Here is a 23,815-nt window from a genome sequence, read left to right as displayed (position 1 = left end):
GGTGCTTTTAACCAATTCATCTTTTTGTCAATCTTAGGCTGATATGACTTAAAGTTGCAGGTACAGTCCCAGCAGGATTTAGAATAAAACAGAAACATGGAGGTGTTTGCTGGCAGGGCAGAAGACCTTTCTGCTGGATTGCTAGACTCAAACTTTAAAATCATCCAACGGTGCCAAGTTGCCAGTAGGCAGAGTTGAACCTATTTGCTGCGCTTTTGCGATGAGCTCTGGAGGTGTCAAGATATTTTTTTGGCATTTTCACAGTTATTTTAAGGTTTTTTAAATGCTCCTCTGAACATCATGGAGTTTACTAACGCAGTTGTTTTCTTACATATTATCTGGTTACTACCTACACTGCAGGTTTTATTTTAAATTTTGACTATGAGTGTCACTCAAAATTTGAGCCACAGGGCCAGGGGGATGTTGTGAATTACTAATTAAAAGTTCTTGTTCCATCTAAAAAGTGAATTATAAAAATTCTTAGCTGTACCAGTAGGTGTGACCAAAGTCATTTTGTTTTCAGAGATTTTCGAAGTGAGACTTTTTCAAAGTGACAAATGAAAATGATTCTATACAACCAGGGATAACAATAAATGTAGGATCCTTCATGTGAATTTAAGTTGTGATCCAAAGGAAAAACTAACTTCACTGAGGAATTTAAAAATATTTTAACATGAAATGCAAAAGACATGATATGTAGCAGATGTGTTGCAACCTTTAAATAAAAAATTGGAAAGAGAGTTCAGGTTTGTGCCATTTCTCCTTTAGCATATTACACCTGCAAATGACCGCACAGAGATAGTAACTTATTTCCTTGAAGTTTGAGAGTCATATGGGTTCTGTAAATTATAGCTATTACATGTAATATACAATAACACTGCTGTAATTATGGCTTAGTGGGTGCAAGAAGATGCAAAAGCTAAAATAAAAAGTAATAATAAGAGGGATTTTTTTTTGAATAAGTTTGTGACAGGACAAGCTCTGACAAAAATGGAGGGTTGGAGGTTTATCTATTTTGATGCTTCTGCTGGGAACCTGTCTGATAATATGGCAACATGATAATCAACCACAGCAGCATTGTTAAGCGACCGAAAGAGAAGAACAAACTGGCTTACTGACAAAATCAGCAAGCAGCTTTCTGTTTTATCTAGCAAATGAGGAATAGAAATATTGAAATATTTTCTCATTCTGGTGGTTTTACGTTAAACCTTTGTTTTATATTCTCTCTCTCTCTCTTTCTCTCTCTCTCTCTAGTGATATATACTGTATATATATAGGTTCACTTTAAGGTGTCAATTACGTTCAAACTCAACGCTGAAAATAGAGATGATCACAGATCTTAGGATCTTATATCTTGAGCTAAGAAGAAACATTTCTCTGAAAGCATTCGAGGTAATAAAAAGGACGTCCTTAACCACACATGCAGCCGCTTCCTCAGCGTTTATTGAGTTAATAAAATATATAATAGCACAATAAAATTTTGATTTGTCTCAAGTCGTTATTATCTGCCACTTATGTGGCAGATAAAACAACATTGCCACTTATACTTGAATGTTCCCCCAGTCCCTTTTGAGAGTTGATTGGAATTAGTTAATATTAACATCCGTCGAGACATAAAAACGAGAGGAGTGACAGATGTGATGACGTATGGAGGATGAGCAGAGGGAGACAAACTCACAACCTGAAATGTCACGCCGTGGGTATCACTCTTAGTCCTGTGCTCCTAGCACTCTGGGGAAACAAACACACATTGACCAATGAGAGGACAGTACAGCCAACCATGGGAGGAGATATCAAGATGAATTTGAAATCCAGTGTGAACATAAAAAAGACAGAATAATAGAGAAAATGAAAAAAAGCAGCAAGAGAGAAAAGGACAAATCTTCAGAGATGCCAACGTCACAATGGAGGCATTGGTGGCATAATATCTAGTAATTTAAGTTTAAAAATAAGAGCTTGATGAGGACTGGATGGCACCCCTGAAGCAAAGAGAGCAGACAAGCAGACTGACAGAGTTCTGACTCACGGCCAGTAGTGGAAGGAGCAGTAGCAGCAGTAGTGCTTGTAGGAGAGGAAAGGGCATTGGACAAGGACACGTGACTAGGACTAGAAACATTGGTTACATCCTGGTTCTGGCTGGTGGTGGATGACTGGCGTCTCAGAGCCCCAGCCCCCTGAAAGGAGGTGCCGCTCTTGAAGGTGTTGACTACTTCAATCTGTGGAAGAAGAGCGGGACAGGAGAGGACAAATGGCTGCTCAGAGTGACACAAACTAAATGGTAACACATGCTGGCTGGTTGGGTAAAGGGTGTACAACTTCGCAGTCATGACACATAAGGGTGGGGGGAGGTAAAGGTCAGGGTGGAGTATCCCCACAACCAAGTGGTGAATAGGAATAAAAGGCCATCTTACAGATAGAACAACATGTACCTGTCATGGTGGTCATGAACATACAGGACTGTAGAAGTTGTGATTCATCCAACATCTGCTGCCAGAACCAGACTGTGTTATGACCTTTATAATGGTCTGGATTAACAGTTCTCCAGGCTTTATGAAGACTTAAGTTGCTTTTTCACACATTTTTCAGTCTTTGTAACATTTTAATTTGTTTATTTGTTCACCTAACAGTGATCTATTAATCAAAGAGGCAGAATAAGGCTCCAAAGCTATGAACATGTATTGTGTCTAGACATTTTGATCAATTTAGTAAAGATGAGATTTTAGGTGGGAAGGTAAAGGACTTTGTGAAAAGTAGTTGAACTAATGCCACACTTTGTTCCCAGTTCTTTAGCTGAATCTATGAAAGATATAAAAAATAACTCAGTTGTGAAATATAATAAAAAGTTGGTTTTTGCACCAAAAAGGTGATTTCAGAACAGCTATGAAAAAGAAACTTTGCTTAAAGTAGATGATCAATTGAAGGATTATGCATACCGTAGCTCCTGTGTCCAAATGCTTAGTTTAATTTCAGATTCAGATTTAAGATTTCAGATACTAGACATTAGCTTTTTGTCTTTTGTCTTTCGCTTGCCCACTTTGTAGGTTATGAACACGTACAAAGGCTGCAAACAAAATAAGTGAAAAAGCAGTCAAGTCTGAAACAACTGTGAAAGAACAACATAAAAACAGCATGAACTATTGATTTTGATCAAATAAAATTTAGACAAGTCAAGTGCAATTTGATCTATAGATTTTTATAAAAACAAAAGTTTGCCTCAAGTGAACATGCTTTGGGATAACTTCACACAGGACCACTAGTGATACATCAGTGAGATTAAATCAAGTGTAACACAAAATCAGAATAGAGTTAACTATCACAGTGAAACCGGTGTTAGAGCGCATCACAATGACAACAGTTCAATAATTATTTTCTGTTCCTTCGACTGGTCCACCCAGGAAAAGTTGGATCTTCATGTTCCTAAATTTGTTATCTTGAGACAAAATGACTTTAACGTTGTGCCATTTATGTCTTAAATATTATGCAAAAATATAAAAGAAACTGGATCTTTGACGCTGACCAATAAAGCATCTAGAATCATGATATTCTGCTATTATCCCCTTGAAAACAAAAACTATTGGCACATTTGTTTCTGAAAATAACTGCCAAAGGGAAGGATGAATAAAGTAAACGCAAATTTATTTTGTCTTTTCAGGTATCAGTCACACGAAATCCTGAAATGAAATGAAAATCTTACCTGAGTCTGGATGCGGTTTAAACCTCTGAACCAAAGTATTTGACCTCTCCGTAATTCCCTCTCTGCATGGTCAATCTCCTCATTCTCTTCGTTTACGTCTTCCTCTGGTAGTTCATCTTTGTGAGTCAACTGGCCCGCCCGACGCAGGAAGCGCAGGTGGCTGTTGGGTATGGTGACAATCACCTACACAACAAAATTAGAGAGCATTTTTTTAGTTAAATTCAAACACTGAAGCAAAAGCCAAAGAATAAGCAGTGCATGAACAATAGGCAATAATTCATTTTAGTTACCTGTCCCCAGACCAGTTCTCCCAGCCCCAGAAAAACACACCACAACCATTTTTCCAGGCTCAGAGGTTGACAGCTGAATGGCTTCCCTCCAAACTGCACAATCACAATCTGCACAAAATAGTGCACAGTACGGAAAATAAAAATGACTTCCCAGACACCTCAATATGTGAAAAATCCTTAGATGATAAATAAAACACATTCACCAATAGAATAAAAAATATATTGCAGCTGTTTACCTGTATGGCAAATGTGCCAAAAACGATGGAGCAGAAAATTGGGTTTCTGAAGATTCCGTCAAAGACATTCCTCTCTCCGTGTATTTTCCGAGCATTTATCTCATTAAACAGCTGCATCATTACAAACGTGTTGAATATGATGGTGTAGTGCTCGGATGGAGGAGAATGGAGAGGAGCGTTACGACCACTGTCGATGTCAAAGATTTTCTCACCTGGTGGAAACAGAGAAATAAAATAACTTCTTTCATTCTGAACAGGTATTGTAGCACGTTGTATTTTAACTGTGCGTACCAGCAAACAGCAGTGTAAAGATGAGAATGAGCTGATAGACGGCATGTCCCAGGATATTCTTGGTCATTGTGCTGGAGATAAGAGGCTTATTGCGACCATACGGTTTTCTCCTCAACAGGGCCTCTGTGGGGGGCTCCGTCGCCAAGGCCAGAGATGCAAAAGTGTCCATAATCAGGTTAACCCACAACATCTGCACTGCTTTAAGTGGAGAGTCCTGTGGAAATCAAACGCAAACTCCCACTGAGAAAACAAAAACTCCAATACAACTGGAAACATACAGTGGAAACTGAACCTTTACAAACAACACAATGATGTTTTTGTGTCATCACTCTAACACAAAAACATCATTTTGCTCATTTTGTAGGACATTTGATTACTCCAGTCACCTTATTTAAAACTACAGATTAACAGTAACACAATTCTAACCCAACCAGGGGAATGCCAACACTTGCTACACTATTGCCAGAAAAGGAGATTGATACCCAATTAATGCCTCTTACCTGTGTGATGCAGGCTCCAGTGAAAGCAACGATGACAGCCACAACATTGACAGTAAGCTGGAACTGAAGAAACTTGGAAATGCTGTCATACACATTCCTGCCCCACATCACTGCCTTGACGATGCTGCTGAAGTTATCATCAGTGAGAATAATGTCTGAAGCTTCTTTAGCCACATCTGTACCAGCGATACCCTGAAAGAGCAAAAATGACCAACAATGAAGGAAACCATTTTTAATTTTTCTTTTCTTGTTCTGGGAACATGGATTGGTTTTAGGAAGAAATTTGATGAACAATATGTAAATAATAAGTAATAGTTCAAAGACATCATAGTTTTTTATTTTATTTTACAAAAAATAAGTTTAGGATTTATTTTGTAATTAAAAGATCAAAAAGGGTAAGTAGTAAAATCCAGAAATGCATGTGTCGTCTTTGAGCTCATTTTCTTTAAATACCAAGCGTGGCAAAAGGAAAAACAGTTCTTAAGAATTATTATTAAAAGCCTAAAATCTTATTAAGAAGTAATTAATGGGACACAGAGTAATCGTCAGAAGCCCTAAAAGTAGCAAAGTAAAAAACTAAATACTCAGTTTAAGGGACAGCAAATATGAACCAGAAACACATATTTTAATATTTTTTTTTATTCTCTGTATTTCAATTAAAAAATAAACTGGTTGTTCACAGAGAGCTCTAGCCAAGCATATTGATAGAAAATTGAATGGAAAGAAAAACTGTGGCAGAAGCGAAAAGTGTGGAGATTCACAGAATCCAAGTGCCATGTCATATGCTTTTGTTGGTCCACTTTGTTCCATCAAGTCATAATTTAGCACAGGAAATATTAGAGCCCTTCATGCTTCCCTCTGGTGCAAAGTTTTATGGAGACACTGATTTCATTGGCTCTGGTTCACATCTGGAAAAAGTCCCACTATTTGTTCAATGACCATAGAATCACTGTGTATGGCTGACCAGCAATCTCACCTGGCTATAATGCTATGCCACTCTGATACAGTAATTTATGCGAAGGCAAGCCCCAACAAAAACCTCATGTGCACATTCTGTCCTGTGCATAGACGTACTTTTAGTAGGGCTGATATTGCCATTTAAGAAGTCCCTTTTTGTCATTAGCTTTATGTCATATTCAAACTTTCTAAGAAATTGAATAGAATTTTTGGTTTTCATCAACTCTAAGCCACAATTAGCATGAACAGAAACACACACTAGAAACAGATTATTCTGTGTTTAATAGTGCTACATAAATTATATTTTCTTTTTGAATTGAATTGCAGAAAAACTTTTTAATTAATTTGATGCACCTGGAGGATATGATGGAAGAAACTAACTTAAATTTAAGCTGTGTGTACTGTAACCAACAGCTAGGGGGCACACTAAAGCAGCAAATATAAAGGCATAGTTCTTGAGAAAATTCTAAATAATGCAGCAGTGGAAAAGACTGCGAATCAGGCTCAAATTAATATATATAATTAAAGCGAAAACACTCAAGCATGGGAGTGTTTAAAACATCCTCATGCTAGCTTTATTACCATTGCAAACCCGACATCAGCTTTCTTTAAGGCCGGTCCATCGTTGGTGCCATCTCCTGTCACAGCAACCACCTGCCTCTGATCTGCCATAGTGCTGTCAATAATTCCTGTCAAAACACGCAGAGCAGAGCATGCGGAACAGTTCATACGATACAGCCAATCAGATTATTAGTTCTTGGGTCTTATTTAGCAAAAAAAAAAAAGAAAACACACACCCAACATCACAAAATGTAAGTTTGAAGTAAATTCAGACACATTTTAATTTCCTAAAAACTATGCCACAAACTTACCTTTGACAAGTGTGTGCTTATCTGTTGGGGATGATCTGGCCAGGACTCTGAGCTTAGGCCACACCTTGTCAATACGCTCCTGTTCCACCTACACAAGTTTCATGATACACAAACATTTGAAAATGAAGATAGAAAGTGGTTGCAGTTTAGATATTTTTCCATCATTTTCAAGGCTCTCATTTTTTTCTCCCTGTTATTTTAGCAACATCCTCTGTACCTCGCCTTTCTCATTACGGATCCTCCGGTTGAACTCTTTGCCATCAATGCAGAGGAAATCCTCTCCTGGATGGATGATGCCACACTTGATGGCTATGGCTCTGGCCGTGTTTATGTTGTCACCTGTCACCATGCGTACAGTGATGCCTGCACGCTGACACTTCTGAATAGCATCGGGAACCTAAAGGGCAGAGATATGTAGCTTGTGATGCATGCACCAATTGTTAAAAATTGCCATTTTATTAAAGCATCAAAATTATTGTTTTATTTCAGTCACAAAACATTTTTGTAGTTGTGCTTCTGACAACTTATATAATTGTTATCATGCTATAGCGTTGCTATATCCAGAAGGATATGTTGACTCTGTCTGTCTACCATTTGGTGGTGTGGGTACAGTTGGTCTTACAGCTTCAATCCTGAAATGAGCGCACTGCAAAATAGTAAAGCTGCAAGCTGGTGAGGAAAACATACAATGTGGACCTAAAGGAAACTACAAACTATTTTCTGAAAATTAAAATATGAATAAAGGTATGTAATAATACCTGATATATTCGATTATATCAGACTAGAACTATTTTCTTCAACTATTTTTTTTATGAGAACTGTGTGCAGTGAAGTTTATTGTTTCCTGTAAGCAGGAGTTTAAATGGTTAAATGTTATAAGATATTGTGCACACAGGGCACAGAGAAAAATCTGTGTTATCAACAGCTTGCAAAACAGTATTAATTCAGAAATACATCTTCTTCTTGGCAAAGGTCAGTGTGGGAGAGTGCTGCTCTCCAAACCCACACATAAACAAATGTGTGCACATAAAGTAATGAGAGCCCACATTGATTTTTACAAACATGGAAGACTATTTCTATGTTCTTTTCTGTTTTAGGCACAACTACACACATACTGAAATGTGCAACTACACATTCAAAAGATTATATGTTATTTATATGTTATAGCAAGGCATTTCAAAGCACTTTGAAATGCCTTGCTGCTGAAATGTGCTATACAAATAAAAATTTGATTGATTGATTGATTGATGTACAGTGGAGTGAGGAAGGTTATCCACAATAAGGAGGTTGACCAAACAACAACATATTTCTGTTTTGACTAATGTGTAGCAAATAAATAAAACTTCCTAAATAATAAAACCTACAAGATTGGAAAATATGAAGAAGATCCTGCTGCATTCAATGATGCATTCATTGTCCATTTTGTCTTTCAGAAACAAACACAGAAGGTTAAGTGCGTCTCACTGCTTACCCATGAAAAACTTCTCTCAAGGTTGAAGGCCCTTTTTCTAATTTTTAAGCAGCTTTGGCTCTATTGAATAAATGTAGTTAAACTAAGCTACTCAAAACTAGACAAATTCCCTTAAAAGGACAAAAACATATATATATATATATATATATATATATATATATATATATATATAATTATTTAGATTTGGTAGAAAATATAACCATTGCAGATCATAGTTTTTATTATTGCAAATAGGGAAAATATTAATTTTCTTGACATCTTAAGTGTTAATAAATGTAAAATACAAAATGGATGACATGTACTTTTATTTTAAAATACAAATTAATTCTGTTTGTGGCAAGTACATTATTTACAAATAAAATAGCATAGGTATTCCAGTTGAATTTCTTCTTTTAATATTATGAATGTGTAGTTGCTGTCAAGGTGTTAGGCTGCTGTTTGTCATTTTATTACTCTTGAAGTTTTTTCCCTGCAGCTCTATTTGACTTGGCATCTGAGAGAGGAGAGAAAGGAAAGAGTAAAACGCAGTCTGACCCGACAAAGGAGGAAGGCAGGAGTCTAGATGTTATACGGAAAAACAAGCCTCTTGAGTACCTGATATGGATCTGGTTACAGTCTCGTTCTCCTCCATTTCTCTTTACCCACCTTCCCCCATCTCCATCATTCTTACATCAATCTTATTTCTAATCTATTTATCTGTCTCAGTCTCTGTTTCTCTTTATATTCCTGTTTCTCTCGAAGTACTTCCCGTCCAGGAGCACCCATATACAAAAGCCAGGGTTTATAACAACAAAAACTGAAATTCAGAAGGAAGAGATTTGCTGCTAATAGAGAAATAATAATGTTTACAAAGTTGTTTTACCTTTTATTCAGGAGGATTAAATCTTGAAAAGTCTAGACAGAAAAAGTGTACTGTAGTGCAACATTTCTTTGAACTGCTTAATTTTTTTAAATGTCATATAGTGTACAACTTCAATACCAGTAAAATTGTACAAATGTTGAGGATTTATAACTTTGATAACCTGAAAGGAAGAATACGAATAATTGTAGCCAAGCAATTCTCCTTCTTGACAAGAAATAATTGTTTTCCTTTCTGTGCAATTTTTGTTTCAATTACACAAAGATACAAATACACAAATCCCTGCAAAACAACTAGGTTGATGCATAAAGTTGTTTATTTTTCACAAAGTGTGTTTCTATTTGTTTGTGTTATTACAGATTTTTTTCTCGTTGGTCCTAAATTGACTCAGATACTTACTTAAATGAAAAAGAAAGGCTAATGACAAAGAAAAAGGGCACAATCAGATGAAAAAGACCAAGAGCAATCAGAAGAAGGTGAAATTCAGAAAATAATGGAAGAAAACATGGTGGGGCGAGGTTGAGTAAGAGCCGTTGCTTCTGAGTGACGAGAGGGTGGAAAAAAGATAAAAGGAAAGGGTTTAATAATGCAGTAGTCAGCTAGTATCCTACGTTTGTACTATCACTGGAGCTCTGTAAAGGACGGCCAGCTAATCCATTACACAAAAATACAGCACTCTAATAAAACATTACACATTTTCTTTAAGAAAAGCCTATCAGAAAATATTTTAGTGATAACCATAATTTGAATTCTTTAAGAGATGATATTTTCATAGTCCCTCCACACAGTAAAAGTTGGAAAACAAAGTCCATCCACTCATGAAGTCTCGCAAGATACAAGTTAGCAGCAAAATATTCCCGAGGTACCTCTCAGTTCCATCTAGCAGTGTGGAAAGTGTCTACCATTGTAGATGAAAACCAAAACCAATCACATATTTTTCATCAAGAAAAAAAATGCCCCTCACTTTTCTTAAAAATAGGCTTCACAGACAGACTTTACTGATTAAAGTATAATCAGTAGCTGAACAAATAGCTTTATTTCCATATTGTGCCTATTAAAATTTATTCATTCTTTTGGATGTTTTACCTTTTTATTGCTTTTACAAATTAATCATAATGAACAAAATTAAGTTTTTTTTGACACAACAAATGGCAAAAGAAAGCTTTTTTTGTATTACCAAGGGACAACTGATTTCTACAAAATAATAACAAATAAAATAACATAATATAAGATATGTGACGCAAAAATATTTACTACCTTCAAGGCAATATTTACTAAATGCACCTTTGGCTGCAATCAGCACGGAGTTTGCGTGGATGGGTCTCAATCAGACCTGCACATCTGGATGCAGACGTTTTACTCCATTCTTTCATGAAAAACACTAAAAGCTCGACTTTTGTGTGGCTCCGCTATAAATGACACTTTTCAAATTTTGTCACAAATTCTCTATGGAATTAAGGTCTGGGCTTTGACTGGGGCACTCCAGAACATACACCGTGCTGTCTTCAAACCATTTTGGTGTAGCTTTAGCTGAATGCTTCAAGTCTATCATTGGCTTTTGAACCAGCATGAAAGAAGTCAACTTATTTGTTCGAGTGATTTTATGACATAATTTATATTCTTGTGTTTATGTTTAATGCTTTTCTACAATATCGATTAAGTCCTTCGGTCAGTTGCTCTGTTTTTAGAGTGCTTAAATAAAGTAGTCCTGGCTTAGAGAAAGTATTAAAAAGTACAATGTGCACCTAAGACCTTACCTTTAACCATTAGTTTCATATAAACAATTTAAACCCTCATAAAAGGTGGCACATCTGGGATCAACCTGCTAATTTCTGATTGTATAGACACATTTTTTAACATCTACTTCACCAATATATGTGATATGCTCCTACCTCTGGTCTGACAGGATCCTCGATTCCCACAACGCAGATGGCTGTAAGGTCAGTGAGGATGTTGTTTTCATCATCCCATTTGGGCTCAGGATCACTGGCAAAGTCACGGTACGCCACACAGATGGTCCTCAGACCGTCACAGGCCATGGGCTCAATCACCTTCTTCACCATCTCATCCTTGTCTCTAGGCCGGAAAACTCTGGCCTCACCAACTTCATTCAGAACGTGACTGCATCTGAAACAAAACAGTAAAACCTGATAAAAGCCTGAAAAGTGTCTTTAATTTGTAAAATGATAGAACTATAGAGGAAAGATCTTCACTAAACCTCAATAAACAAGCCATCCATTCAAACATCATATCCATATAAAAAGTACTTTGATTCAGTGAAAAGCCACAAGAAAAATAACCAAAATTAACCAGCAAGCAATGCAAAATGCGGACAGATGAAGTGTAATGAAGAAATGTAGCCAATAAAGTATAATCATAAAGAGTTAAAAACAACCCAAGATAGTGCCAGGATTAAACTTTGTATGGGTTACATATCATCACACATCATATCGCTATTATTTTTGATTAATATTAAGTGTAAATTAGCTATTAAGGGGGACAAATATCCTCCCTCCCCATCAAGTAATGTCATGTAGTATACAGTAAAAACACAATTTTGAAATTCCACTGAAAATTCAGCCTACATAAAAAGTCAAAAAACTTTACCTAAAGTTTTAGCAGCATGTCTTCTTTAAACTCAGTTAGTCTAAATAAACAGTACCAAACTACACTATAACTAAAATATCAGCGGTACCTTACTATATCCAATAAATTAAGAACGTAGTTGTTCAGTCAACTATTTATTTGTTGTAACAATGCTTCTTGACAAAGAAATTTTACAAAACATATTTCCCCTTAAACTGTGACGTGGCTTGCCCAGCAGTTGACCTATATGAGCTGTACCCATGAAAAATAATTAACTGTCTTTACAAATGTCCACCATTTAAAGAGAAACAAACAGGCCTTTTCAACAGGCTTAATTTTTGCACCAAGTACCCAGAATACTGGACTCACTTCTTGAGAACAATTTCAGAAGCTCCCTTGCTGTACATTCGGAAGCTCCCTTCAGGAAGTTTGATTACAGTGCTCATTGATTTTCTGACAGAGTTGAAGGTGTAGACTTTATAAAGCTTCTCCTCTGGGATCTGGTTTCTTATTGGCTGGTAGTCCCGTTTCAGGTCCAGGACCAATCCCAAGAGTCCGCATTCTGTCTTGTTTCCAACTTGCTTGGGTAGACCACCTTCCTTATCTGGGGGCTGAAGAAAAACAGAAGTAAAACACATGCAACTCTCTTTAAGTGAACTAAATCAAAACCCCAGACAAGGCATAAGAACCGTTTTGTTCAATTTCATTCAGTTCGTTGAGATTCTCTTTCCCTTCAGTGAAATGAGACATGCCCAATGCAACACCTGAAATAGCTGCCGGTGATAACTGAGCTAGCAAGCAGGTGACAGGATTAGTGTGTGGGAGAGCAAGCGATGAGATGAGAATCAAATTCGGACATTCTTATTTCAGGCAAGCAGCTCAACCCTTCATGTAATTACATGTTTAGAAACATACAATTACTGTATAGGACTCCGTAAACATTCAAATGTATAACTAACAAAATAAAGCAGCATATTAGCCATCTTCTTCCTTTGCCTTTTCTGCTTATTGCTGTGCAACATCCTAGATTCAACACCATTCGCTTTCATAAACAACACAATAGTAAAAACAACATTATTTCTTCAATTACTTATTCACTCAAATACTTCTCTCATATCTATTTCTTTTTTACTTTGTTAGTCAATCACTTCCTTGACAAAAACAGAAAGCCACTGCCTTGTAGACCACCAGCAGAGTAGATAGTTTAAACTGAGCTAAACAGAAATAAAAGTGAGATCAAAAACATAAAATATTAGTATTAACAGTAACAATGTAAGTGTGTTTGCACAGAACAAAAGAGTCTTTTCTGACATGTTGAGACATCATCAGCTGTAAATGTTGTCACAAGCGTATGGGACAACAATGTAAAATGCATTTTTAAATTACTGTAATTGCAATAAAGAAACACAGATACTGCTTGCCAAGAAATATAGCAAATAAAGTTATTGCAGCATAAGGAGTCTAAGGTAAGCAGTTAATAATCACCTCATAATGGGTTTTCAGTACAAGTAGAACAACTTACATTGCTTTTTTTAGTCAATACATTTATTTAATATGGTTTATTTTCCATTTTATGATATTTAAATTGTCCCATATTAGGAAGTCTAACATAAAAAATAATAATTGTTGCTATATTTCTTAATGATTTTTGGTTCTTTCAATTTGTGCCTATATCAAAAATAGAAACGTGAAGAATCTTGATGCTATGATGTAGTGCTTTTTTCAGCTCTAAAGCTGTAAGGGGACTTTGTCCATAGTTTTACAGTAAAAGATGCATGATGTTTCACTGACCAGTTCAAATCACGTGTGCATGTGGCCTGTGAGGTTTTACAGTACATGACGGACTGCTGTGTGCTCACTGTATGTGCAAGCGAGTGAGTGTGGTCAGCTTGTGTGCGGCGCAGCGTTCCTATGGTAACGCTGGGCAAAGAACACTTGGCAGTTGAGACTTGAGAATAGAGCGACTGAGATTTCCACCACTTGGGGATTCTTACTCGCTGGCTCTGATTCTCTTAAAACATTTTCTCTCATTTCACTTCACACATGTCCTCAAATATTTTCTGCTTTGCTCTTTATGTTTTTCCAACTTTCCTTTATTAGTATTTCCTGAGCCCTACTCTATTTGGAAGCTATCTGGATCCAGATATCTGCTGCTGTGACAGAAAACTAAATGTATTATCAATATTTCAGACAAACTTGAGCTTCAGTGACACTGATGCTCACGACGTCTGGCCTCACAAGACACACTGATGAGCATGCAATTCACTCTGTCGTTTTTCATAACACTTCTACACACAATCACACATTCTGAAGCTGATTTAAATCACAGCCTTACTGTTCCTTGTCAACACAAATAATTAGGCAAGTTTGGATGTAATTTATTTATTTGAAAATGTTTTTTATATATATTATTAACACACTGTGAGGTTTCTATTTTAATTTATTTCACTGCAAAAAATATGTATTTTTTTCAGTTTCATTAATCTTTCTACTTTTACTATTTAAAATCATAGGTGACACATTTAGTGAACATTTCAAATCGCCTTGAGGCTTATGTCACTAAGTGTACAGTAACACATATTAAAAATGTGGCCAAAATCCATCCTTCCAGAAAGGAATTGTCACTTCCTGTTTTATGGTGAAGGATTGGTGAGGACTTCCTATAGGTTTTGGAACATGTGATGTATTGATATTAACTGTGAGTGACTGCAGTTTTAATCTCAAACACAGGATGAAGCTGGATGAGTCACCAAAGGAACATATGACCATGGACTATAAGTGTGCGGGGCTAAAGTGATGTCATCAAACTACCTCACCAGTATGTTGAGCAGTTATTGATGATGCACAGAAAATTTGGTGCAGATCGGATGACGTATCATGAAGACATAGCTGCTGAAATAGTCTGGAGGAATAAAACTATGTAAAAACAACAAAAATACCCTCAGTTTCTTTAAGATGTAGGAATACTTTAGCAAGACCTCGTTGAAAACACAGTAAGTTAAACATCAGTGAGCCAGTCACAGCTTTTCCATTTCTCCAGCTGAGAACCTGCATGTACAAGCGAGGAGTTACAAAGTCCTCTGAAATCATTAAAACCTAAACACCAAACACATCAACAAATTTAATGTATCTGGTTATTTTTTAGCTGTGTGTCATAAACACAGACAAGAAAATAAATATGTTATACTGAGTTTGTGTTAAATAACAGAATTAATGCCTCTTCCTAATGACCAGTGATTACATCAGGAAGACACTGCCTGTCATTGGATAATGACAGGATGGAATAAATGGCCTCATGAACATTGTCTGGTGGGGTTTCGAGGAATCAGCTCTCTGCTGAAACATCCAGTTAAACAACTAAACCATAAATAACCACACAGTCTATCTTGAAGCTTTAAACACGCAAGAGAAATATAGTTGATACAGATACAGAGAATCTAGTCATTGCTGAGTGACGACTGAGGAAAGAGAAACATATTCAAATAGCGATAATAAATATGGGACACAAACAAACACTGCTTTAGGTTACCAAAGACCTCGTTGAGATTTTTTTCTTTATGCTAGTTTTACGCATGAGGATAGTAGCTGGCAGGAAACGCCAAGTGTTGGCATGACAGAGCTACTGCTGGCATGTCCTGGCCTGGATGTGGCTTAGGACCAGCTGCCCTCTCCCTGGTCCTCGGGTGATCCTGCAGGCAAGGACATATGCCAGAGGGAGAGCTGGCAACTTTACTTCCTATTCCACCCAGGGCTCTCCTTAATCCATACTTCATGTTCCTTCCTTCTCTCTTGTCATTTTCTTCACAGACCACCCGGCGATTTACTGCCTTCCTTGTGCCTCAATGTACATTTCGTCCTCTTTCTCAGTCTTTCACAACATCTCATTCCTCTTCTCTTGCTTTGGGTGACTTTCTCCTCAACCTTATCAATTTCCCCTGTCTTACAAGGTCCCCCAATCTCTTAGCCTCCACTTCTATCTTGGTTTTGTATTGCATGAAGGACAGAATACACTGTAGCTTTCCATACAGTTAGACCAGCCAACCAGGCTAAAGCCTTGGGCATGCTGGGAGCAGAAATAAAGCCTAACAGTCTATTATAAGAATGCTTGTCATGCAGTTTCTCTCTTTTCTACTGTTTTTCTTTATCTAAATCTTGCTGTGCTTCCCAATGCATCATCACATTACTGTCTTTTTCAAGGCATTTCTATATCCATTTATTACAATTTATTTTGTCTTAACATTACTCACTCTACAACTAAAGTATAAAACTTCAGATAAATTTTATTTAAAAACAATTTCTGGTAAGAAAAAAAAAACACATTGACACTCACTACATTAGTATTTCCAAATACTAATTTGGTGTACTCTATCACTAATAACAAAATTAAAGTTACTAAAGAAAATATTCATACTGTGCTTCAGGCTGTCTGAACATCCTATGTTTCCACTGCTCTACAAAATTCACCATAGAAATTCTGCAGACGTTTAACTAAATCACCTATCAGCCTTCATGCTGAAATTGGATACATTTTTTGCTATCATATTGCAAAGTCTAACACTGCATACTTACACTGCTCTGTGTTGACTAAATGGTAATAGTTACCAAGGTCAATGAATGTGGATCAATTGTAGCAAGAAAATTAAGATGTAGAAAAAGAGAGAGAAAGTCCATCAAAGTTATGCTGCTATTGAAACTGGAGCTTCACGGTGGTGCAGATGGTACAACTGTTGCAAGAAAGTCATGCGTTTGAATCCCGACCTGCGGCATTTCTGCATGTTTTCAGTGCGCATGTTCTCTCTGGGTTCTCCAGGTTCTTCTCACAGTCAGAAACATCAAAGTTAGGTTAAATTATACTCTAAATTATATCCTTAGGTATGTATGGTATTCTTGATTGTTTCTTTTGTTTTGTTTTCTTTGTCCCATGACTCCCTATGTTGCCTAGTGATGGACTGGCAATCTGTCCCCACCTCTCACCCAATGAGGGTGAGAGGTGGCTCCCACCTCTTGTGGCTCCCACTCTATTTTATAGTCAAATTTAGGCTTTTATTATTGATCTTTAAAGTTTTACATGGCCTTGCGTCCTCATATTAATGTGGCCTACTTAGAAGTTACACTTCAGTCAGAGCACTACAGTCAACCAACCAGTTTCTATTAACTGCTCCAAGATCTGAGCTGAATTATAGAGGTGATCAAGCTTTTGCAGTGCTTGTACCAAAACTCTGACCAGGCTGCAACCCAATATTAGAATGACTGAGAGTACTGAATCTTTTATATCAATGTGTATTATTTACTTTTGTTTATGGGCTTTTAACATTTGTTTTAATGACATATGCTACAGTACTAATAGCCAAACAACAAGCTGGAGCCTATTTTAATTACAAACTTTAAATTGCTATTTGAAGAAAGACCTTATCAATTGTTTTATAATAGTTCTACTTCTATCTACATGGCACAACGTTTGCTTTTTTTTTACAAAACACTTAGCTATTCCTTTATAAAAACAACACAATGGAAATGTATGGGGAGCGTTTCCACCTTTCTCTTCTGTGACCAAAAAAATGACCCGAGCAGGTGGCTAAATCTACGTGAAACTGAGCTCGGAGGACATTCACACAGCCGTGCTAAACATACCACTGTGCTGCAGGAACACACACCTGTGGTCTGAGTGCTTACAGCAGAGATATGACAGATGTGTGGATGAGTGATCGGTTCATATTACTGCAAAATACACTCTGTTTTCCACAAACTATTTTAATGTCAATAAAGTAACCACTGGATGTGGTGTGCTACTATGTGAAATTAACTGATTCCACTGAAAGCTGTTCATCTTTGTGTACCTTGAATGAATGAAATACTGTAGGGAAATGTGTGTTCCTAGAGTGACTGTAGAGTGTGATCACCTATTCAGATTGCATAGATAAGGGTAAACTTCAAAATGAACAATATCCGTTACAAAATCTTACCGTGACTATAGTATTTTGTGCATGTGAAGCTTTTTTATGTGTACATTTTTCCCCAGACAACAAGGCCTTCTCCGGTTATTATTGCACCATGCATGTGCTGATTGAAGGGACAGTGATATAGGAGGAGCTATATTATGATGCCATAGAGCACTGGAGGCATTGATATGGTATCAAAGCCTGCCTCTTTTGCCTTTGTGCCTTTATGTGGTGGCCATCAAAGGCTCCCATAGCCATTCTTGCATCCCACAGGACTGGCCTCTTATATAAGAACACACCAGCAAGCATACTGCAGAGCTGGAGTGGCACTGAGGGAGTGGAGGCGGCTGATGGAGGCAAAAAGGAACAACCTGCATATTATTCAGAAATATCTCTTCTGAATCTTACTTTTTGTCTGTTTGCCCCCTAATTAAGCTGTCATTTCTCATCATACTTTTCTTTTGCTCCTGTGCTTCACTATACTTTAAGTAAAGTAATATGATGGATCCTAAATGACAGACTGATAGTTGCCTACTACTGTCAATTCCTGGCAGTAATTCCTTCAAAAACAAACAGACGTAGCATACTCCTGGAAATAATTATGCAGGCCAATTTTGTATTTTTATGTTGCTTTGTCAAGTCACTGTGTAAATGCAAGACTAATGGAATACAAAGAATAAAGGCAGTATTTTATGAAATTATTATTGGTACAAAATTATCTTCCTCGGCGTCAAAGGCAATTTACCAGACATTACTGTGATAGAATTGCATAGATAAAGGCAGTTTTGGGATCCAATACCATTGACTTAAAACATTTGTCTGACTCAGATTTAACTCACAAATCATTTCTATTTGTTACTTTTGTAATTCTGTAGAGGGCAGGAAAAACCCTAAAAACCCCCACTAAATGCGAAGCAGCAAAGTAACAAAACTTAACAGGCTGTTCACTTTGATTATACTAATAATGAAATACAGGTAACAAAATAGCAATAACATTCCTGATAGTTTATTATAACTCCATGTTTCACATAACACGAGTTTTTGGTAATTCCTGCTTCACAGCATCGCTCTGCTCTGGGACCTCTCCACACTTCCATGCGTAGCTGTGTAATGCCTAAGGCAGGGTAGACGGCACCAAAGACCACTTAGTGTACAGATCAGAGCTACTTCTATGGTAGACATGAAATTGATTAGGCCTGACAAAGTTTAGGGATCGAACTGGAGGGCGAGGGCAAGGAAGCTAGCTAAAGAAGCTGTATATGCAGGCCAAACTGATTGATCAGCTTCTGGGCACTAACGCTAAAATCAGACTCACATAAAAGCTAGGCTTGACTGCTTATGGTTTAAGTTGGATTAATAATGTCTGTAACAAAGACTCTTCCTTGCTAACTCCATGGGTTTTAAGGTTACCCCAAGGTTGTTCTTTGCTTTGTTAAAAGTAAGCTTTTTCAAGAATGAAGAGATTAAAATAAAACTCTTTTCAATATCTAATTGTGCAGCGCTGCAATATAGATAAAAAAGTCTGATGAAATGCTGAAAAAATATTGACAGGTTTCTCAAAGAATCATATATGTGTGGTCATATGTGTTGTCTTACACAACAAGATTTAGAAGGTAAGAGTCTAAGGGAACCACAATCATAAAATTATTCAGTATTTTCAACCATTCTGTACACAAAGTATTTTATTTGACTCTCATTTTCTTATTTAAAGAATATCTGTTGACAGCATCTCATCACAAATGACTCACTACAAACTGTTGTTTATCAAACTATATACAATATTTTCCATTCAATGATTCTGCACTCAAACAAGCCGTGATCTGTCAATCTGTTATTTTAAATGTGAAAGATTATGTCATATTCTTGAAACATAATATAAAGATTATAGAATAATAGAATAAGATCACAAAATAATTCAACTGATTTTGTTTTTTTAAAACTTATGTACTTGGTGTGAATATATGTGCTTCCATGCCGTGTAACTTTGCTGCTGCTACACCTGAATTTCCTCACTGTGGGACAATAAAGAATATTTCTATTATATTATTTTTACTCTATTTTATTTCAGCTTTGGCAGTCAAGATATTTCAGATTCTGAACAGAACAAATCCCTTAAAGCATAAACAGCCTTTCCTTAAGCTAACTATGAGAGTTGTCAAACTGTCTAATAAATCTTTGTTCACCAAGTCTTTGTTTTGAGTACTCTGTAGATATTGAACCACATAAGAGTTTTAATCATTGCCTTAATTGTTTAACATTGTTGAGATTATTTAGAATTATTCTTTAGAGTCTGTTTCTTCTTACATGCAGGTCCAGTGAGCTTAAACAAAATCTCTGCCTACTGCTCTCACTGTAAACAAGAGACCATCTCCAGCACTTAGACAGATTGGATTCAATTACAGTCTGCTACGCTCTGAATATCAGATAAGACAAAATTACACAACTGTTCTCAAGGTGACAAGTTGAGTGAATGCCTGGTGAATCTAAAGCAGCAGCCAAGGACAATGACTGCATACTTTTCCAAGATGAGAACACTACAGACCTGGTCTCATCTTAAGGTCTCAGAACTGAGACTGAAGCACTTTTCTCAGGACATTCAATTCTTACACATCAGAACAGTAGAATATCAATTACTTGTGTTTGTAACAAATATTTAAATTATGGGACAACCTGATAACTGGGTGACAGAAACTATTAATATATAAGCTTACCAGTATCTTCGTGGTATAGGCGCTGTTGATAGAAATGGCGTTGATCAGTAAATCCAGGGATCTGGGTGGGATTACACCAGGGTCTGGAATTTCTTTGTAGTGCACATCTCCTATATAACACTGCACGGCTGTCATGCGGTTGGTGGTTAGCGTGCCTGTCTTGTCGGAGCAGATGGCGGTTGCATTGCCCATTGTTTCACAAGCATCCAGGTGACGCACAAGATTGTTGTCTTTCATCATTTTCTGTTGGCAGGATAAATAGGCGCATCTCAAAACAGTTGAAAAGACAAACCAAATTGCTGCTTAAAATAACCCATCTGGCACGTGCACTACTTGGTATTCATTGGTGACAGTTGTAAGATGATCACGTCTGTATTTTGATGAATATTCAGACATGTAATTGCACAGTAAAATGGAAAAAAGAAATCATCACAATATTTAAAGTATTTTGAAGCTGTGAATTGGTGTTTTAGTATCAGAATGCAAAAAATAACATGTTGAAATTTCCGCACATAAAAATAATAATGGGACATGTATACGACTTTTAACAAGATAATTTAAATTTGTATAACTAAAAATAGAAATTTAGAAAACAAAAATTCAAACTGTCTGAACTACAAAATATTTTAATAGTCAATTGCATGCAGTACTCTGTGTTTGTTTTTCCTTACCTTGACTGAGTATGCCAAGGATATGGTCACAGCCAGTGGGAGGCCCTCTGGAACAGCCACCACCAACACAGTCACACCAATGATGAAAAACTTCACAAAATACTGGATGTAGATGGGAGTACACTTCTGTCATCCAAGGACGCTTTTCCATCACAAAGTTGTTGATGGCAAAATACAGGACCAAGATGATTACAGTAATGGCTGACATGAGCAAACCTGGAAGACATGAAGAAGGGGTCCAATGAGAAAAGGCATAATAAAGACATAGAAGATTGTAAAGCCCCTTGATTAATAATCCAGGAGATGAGGCTGGTTGTTTGTTCTGTGCAATTATTTGTAAGGCAAACTCTTTATAATTATGGAAGTTGATGCCTTTGTGTTTGCACTGGTTGAAACATTGGGGCATGGTAACATCTGTACACATTATGCCACATTGCAGAATACATTCACCCAGCATCATAAGAAATCCAGATTAGGCCTCTATCAACTTCTGTGGCGCATTAGTAATGAGGTCTAGTACATAAACCTTTAGTGTCTGGTAACATTCAGTGATTGTTTTAATTGAATGTTAGATCTAGATGCTCAGCTCTGCTGAGATAATCCTGTTCTGCAAACACCTCTTTTTCAATGCACCTAAATAAAACACCTAAATTACTTCCTCACAATGTCATTAAGAATTAAAGAGGCCTGATATTAAACCATCCTTTCTTTCGTATTTGAACAGGGATGAACTTAAAAGCTGCAGGACAGTAACTCTCATTTGCGCCAATCATTTATGGTAAACTATTTAAAAAGGAACCACTTTCTTATTGCTGGTCTGGACATGCACCAAATTACAACCATACAGTGTACAATCCCATCTGGGTGCCATCAGATTTTTACATCCTTTCTATTACAATGACCAATTAATGAGGAGAACTTTGGTAATTTCAGTAAATCTAGATCTTCTCACTGGTTTTAATATAAGAGATCTCTGCAGCCTGTTCTGATGAGAAAATAATCAGCCATGGACTTATATAATTCTGCAGCTCAAGCCACAACACTGTGTCCCATTGTTGGTGTGTGGTAACTGTAGTAATAAAGTATTCAAAGTATTTGTCCCCTTATCAATTTCCTTATGCTTTGTTTTGTTTCAACACATAACACCATTGTAAACAATTTCAATACCAGAAAAATACTGACTCTAGGAAAAATAAAATGAGAGGGAAAAAGATATCTAAACAAGACTGGCCCTATGTGGAAAAAGTAATTGCCATCTAAAAAATAAAAACTGAGTTGTGCAACATTTGGTGGCAACAACAACCTTAGAATGTTTGCACAAATTGACATTTGTTGCACAGTTGTTTTAATTGAGCAACAGTGGAATGTTTTCAAACATGAACAGCCAGTTTAAGGTCAGGTCATGTCATCTTATTTCTACTGAAGTCTGAACTTTGAGTAGGCCACTCCAGAACCTTCATTTGTTAGCCATTTACAAGTGGACTTGCAGGTGTTTATTACCTGCTGCATAACCAGCTGTGATTGAACTGAAGGTCACGACCTGATGGTTGGACATTCATGTTTCTATCAATTATGTTGCCCAGGCCCATGAGGAAGCAAACCAGCCTAAAACCATCAATGTGACCATATACGGACAATTATGTTCCAGGAGGGTAAGATCTGTTTTCCTAACACAAAGGTGTACAAAAGGGTTTCAATTGCAGAAACATGCTAAAATGTTGTGCTACCAAGTTGTTTGTCAAAACTTGAAAGAGTAGTGTAAATATACTGTACATGAACCAACGAGAATATGTCCCCTCTCCTAATGTTGATACATTCCTCCACCTCCTGTGACAATCGTGGTTTTAGCTTGGCGATGCTCCACTAATGCAAGGTAAGCTGTAAATGACCAGAGAGCACACCAGCAGATGTTAATAATCCACTATGTTATCCTCCAAATGAACATTAGGCACGAGGAGAGGGGCAAGTTGACACAGAGCCAGAAGAAAAGCAGTGCTGCGCCAGCTATCGGCCATGTACATGAGTGAATTCTTTACTATCACTTCATTCAGTCCAAAGAAACGCTGACGGACAATAATCATTCTCAGTCTACTCCTGTATTTGTAATTAGAAAGAAAACAGTTTAAGATCCTGCTCTAAATACATTACTGACCCAGATGACTGAACTATGTTGTTTATTTACTTTAACATGTGGCAATAATACAGTGGACTAAAAAATAAATAAATAAAGTCTCTAAATATAAAGATATCAGAGAAGAAAAGTACTTCTCAGCTAAATATCAACAAAACGCTCATCTCACACGACAACAAAAATTACAGTAAATGGCAAAAGACCAATAATCAGGAGGCAGCTGCTTAATCGGCTGCTCAGTCAGCTCAGACTCACTGGCTGTGTGGCTAAAACGTCCTCATGCACCCAGACAACAGCACCACCCTCTGAATCGCTCTTTGTCGGTCTTTACAAAAATCTTTGCAGTATTCTGAAGTTTTCTTTTTGTTTTATGTTATTTTCTGGTCAAAAAACAAAAGGTTAAAATAACTTAAATGTGGTGCGGTAAGGCTGTTATGTCCATATATTCAGTAGAAACCCTGTATGAGGCAAAAGCATAATTTCTATGCTAATCCATTCATGGTATTTCATTGTGCTGACACCATGTCCCCATTCTATCAGTCAGGGAAATACTAATATCACAAGATATTCTAAAAGCAAGTCCTACTTTAAGGAACTCTCTAAAAAA

At 36.9% G+C, this 23,815-nt stretch overlaps 1 protein-coding gene across 1 annotated transcript in view; it reads right to left on the bottom strand.

The window, feature by feature from the left end:
- Positions 1-23,815, bottom strand: part of atp2b2 (ATPase plasma membrane Ca2+ transporting 2) — a 78,316-nt gene that overhangs the window by 7,697 nt on the left and 46,804 nt on the right. Inside the window, 13 exon segments of the mRNA XM_032550488.1 lie at positions 3,695-3,877; positions 3,985-4,092; positions 4,221-4,432; positions 4,512-4,725; positions 5,012-5,203; positions 6,551-6,657; positions 6,841-6,928; positions 7,058-7,237; positions 11,063-11,297; positions 12,126-12,367; positions 20,407-20,649; positions 21,078-21,200; positions 21,202-21,293. Of these exon segments, the coding sequence (XP_032406379.1) occupies positions 3,695-3,877; positions 3,985-4,092; positions 4,221-4,432; positions 4,512-4,725; positions 5,012-5,203; positions 6,551-6,657; positions 6,841-6,928; positions 7,058-7,237; positions 11,063-11,297; positions 12,126-12,367; positions 20,407-20,649; positions 21,078-21,200; positions 21,202-21,293 (2,219 nt within the window).

The sequence above is a fragment of the Xiphophorus hellerii genome, chromosome 20 (genome assembly GCF_003331165.1).
Source record: "Xiphophorus hellerii strain 12219 chromosome 20, Xiphophorus_hellerii-4.1, whole genome shotgun sequence".
Classification (NCBI taxonomy): domain Eukaryota; kingdom Metazoa; phylum Chordata; class Actinopteri; order Cyprinodontiformes; family Poeciliidae; genus Xiphophorus; species Xiphophorus hellerii.
Note: the sequence above shows the minus strand (reverse complement) of the source record. Positions and strands in the feature narration are given on the sequence as shown.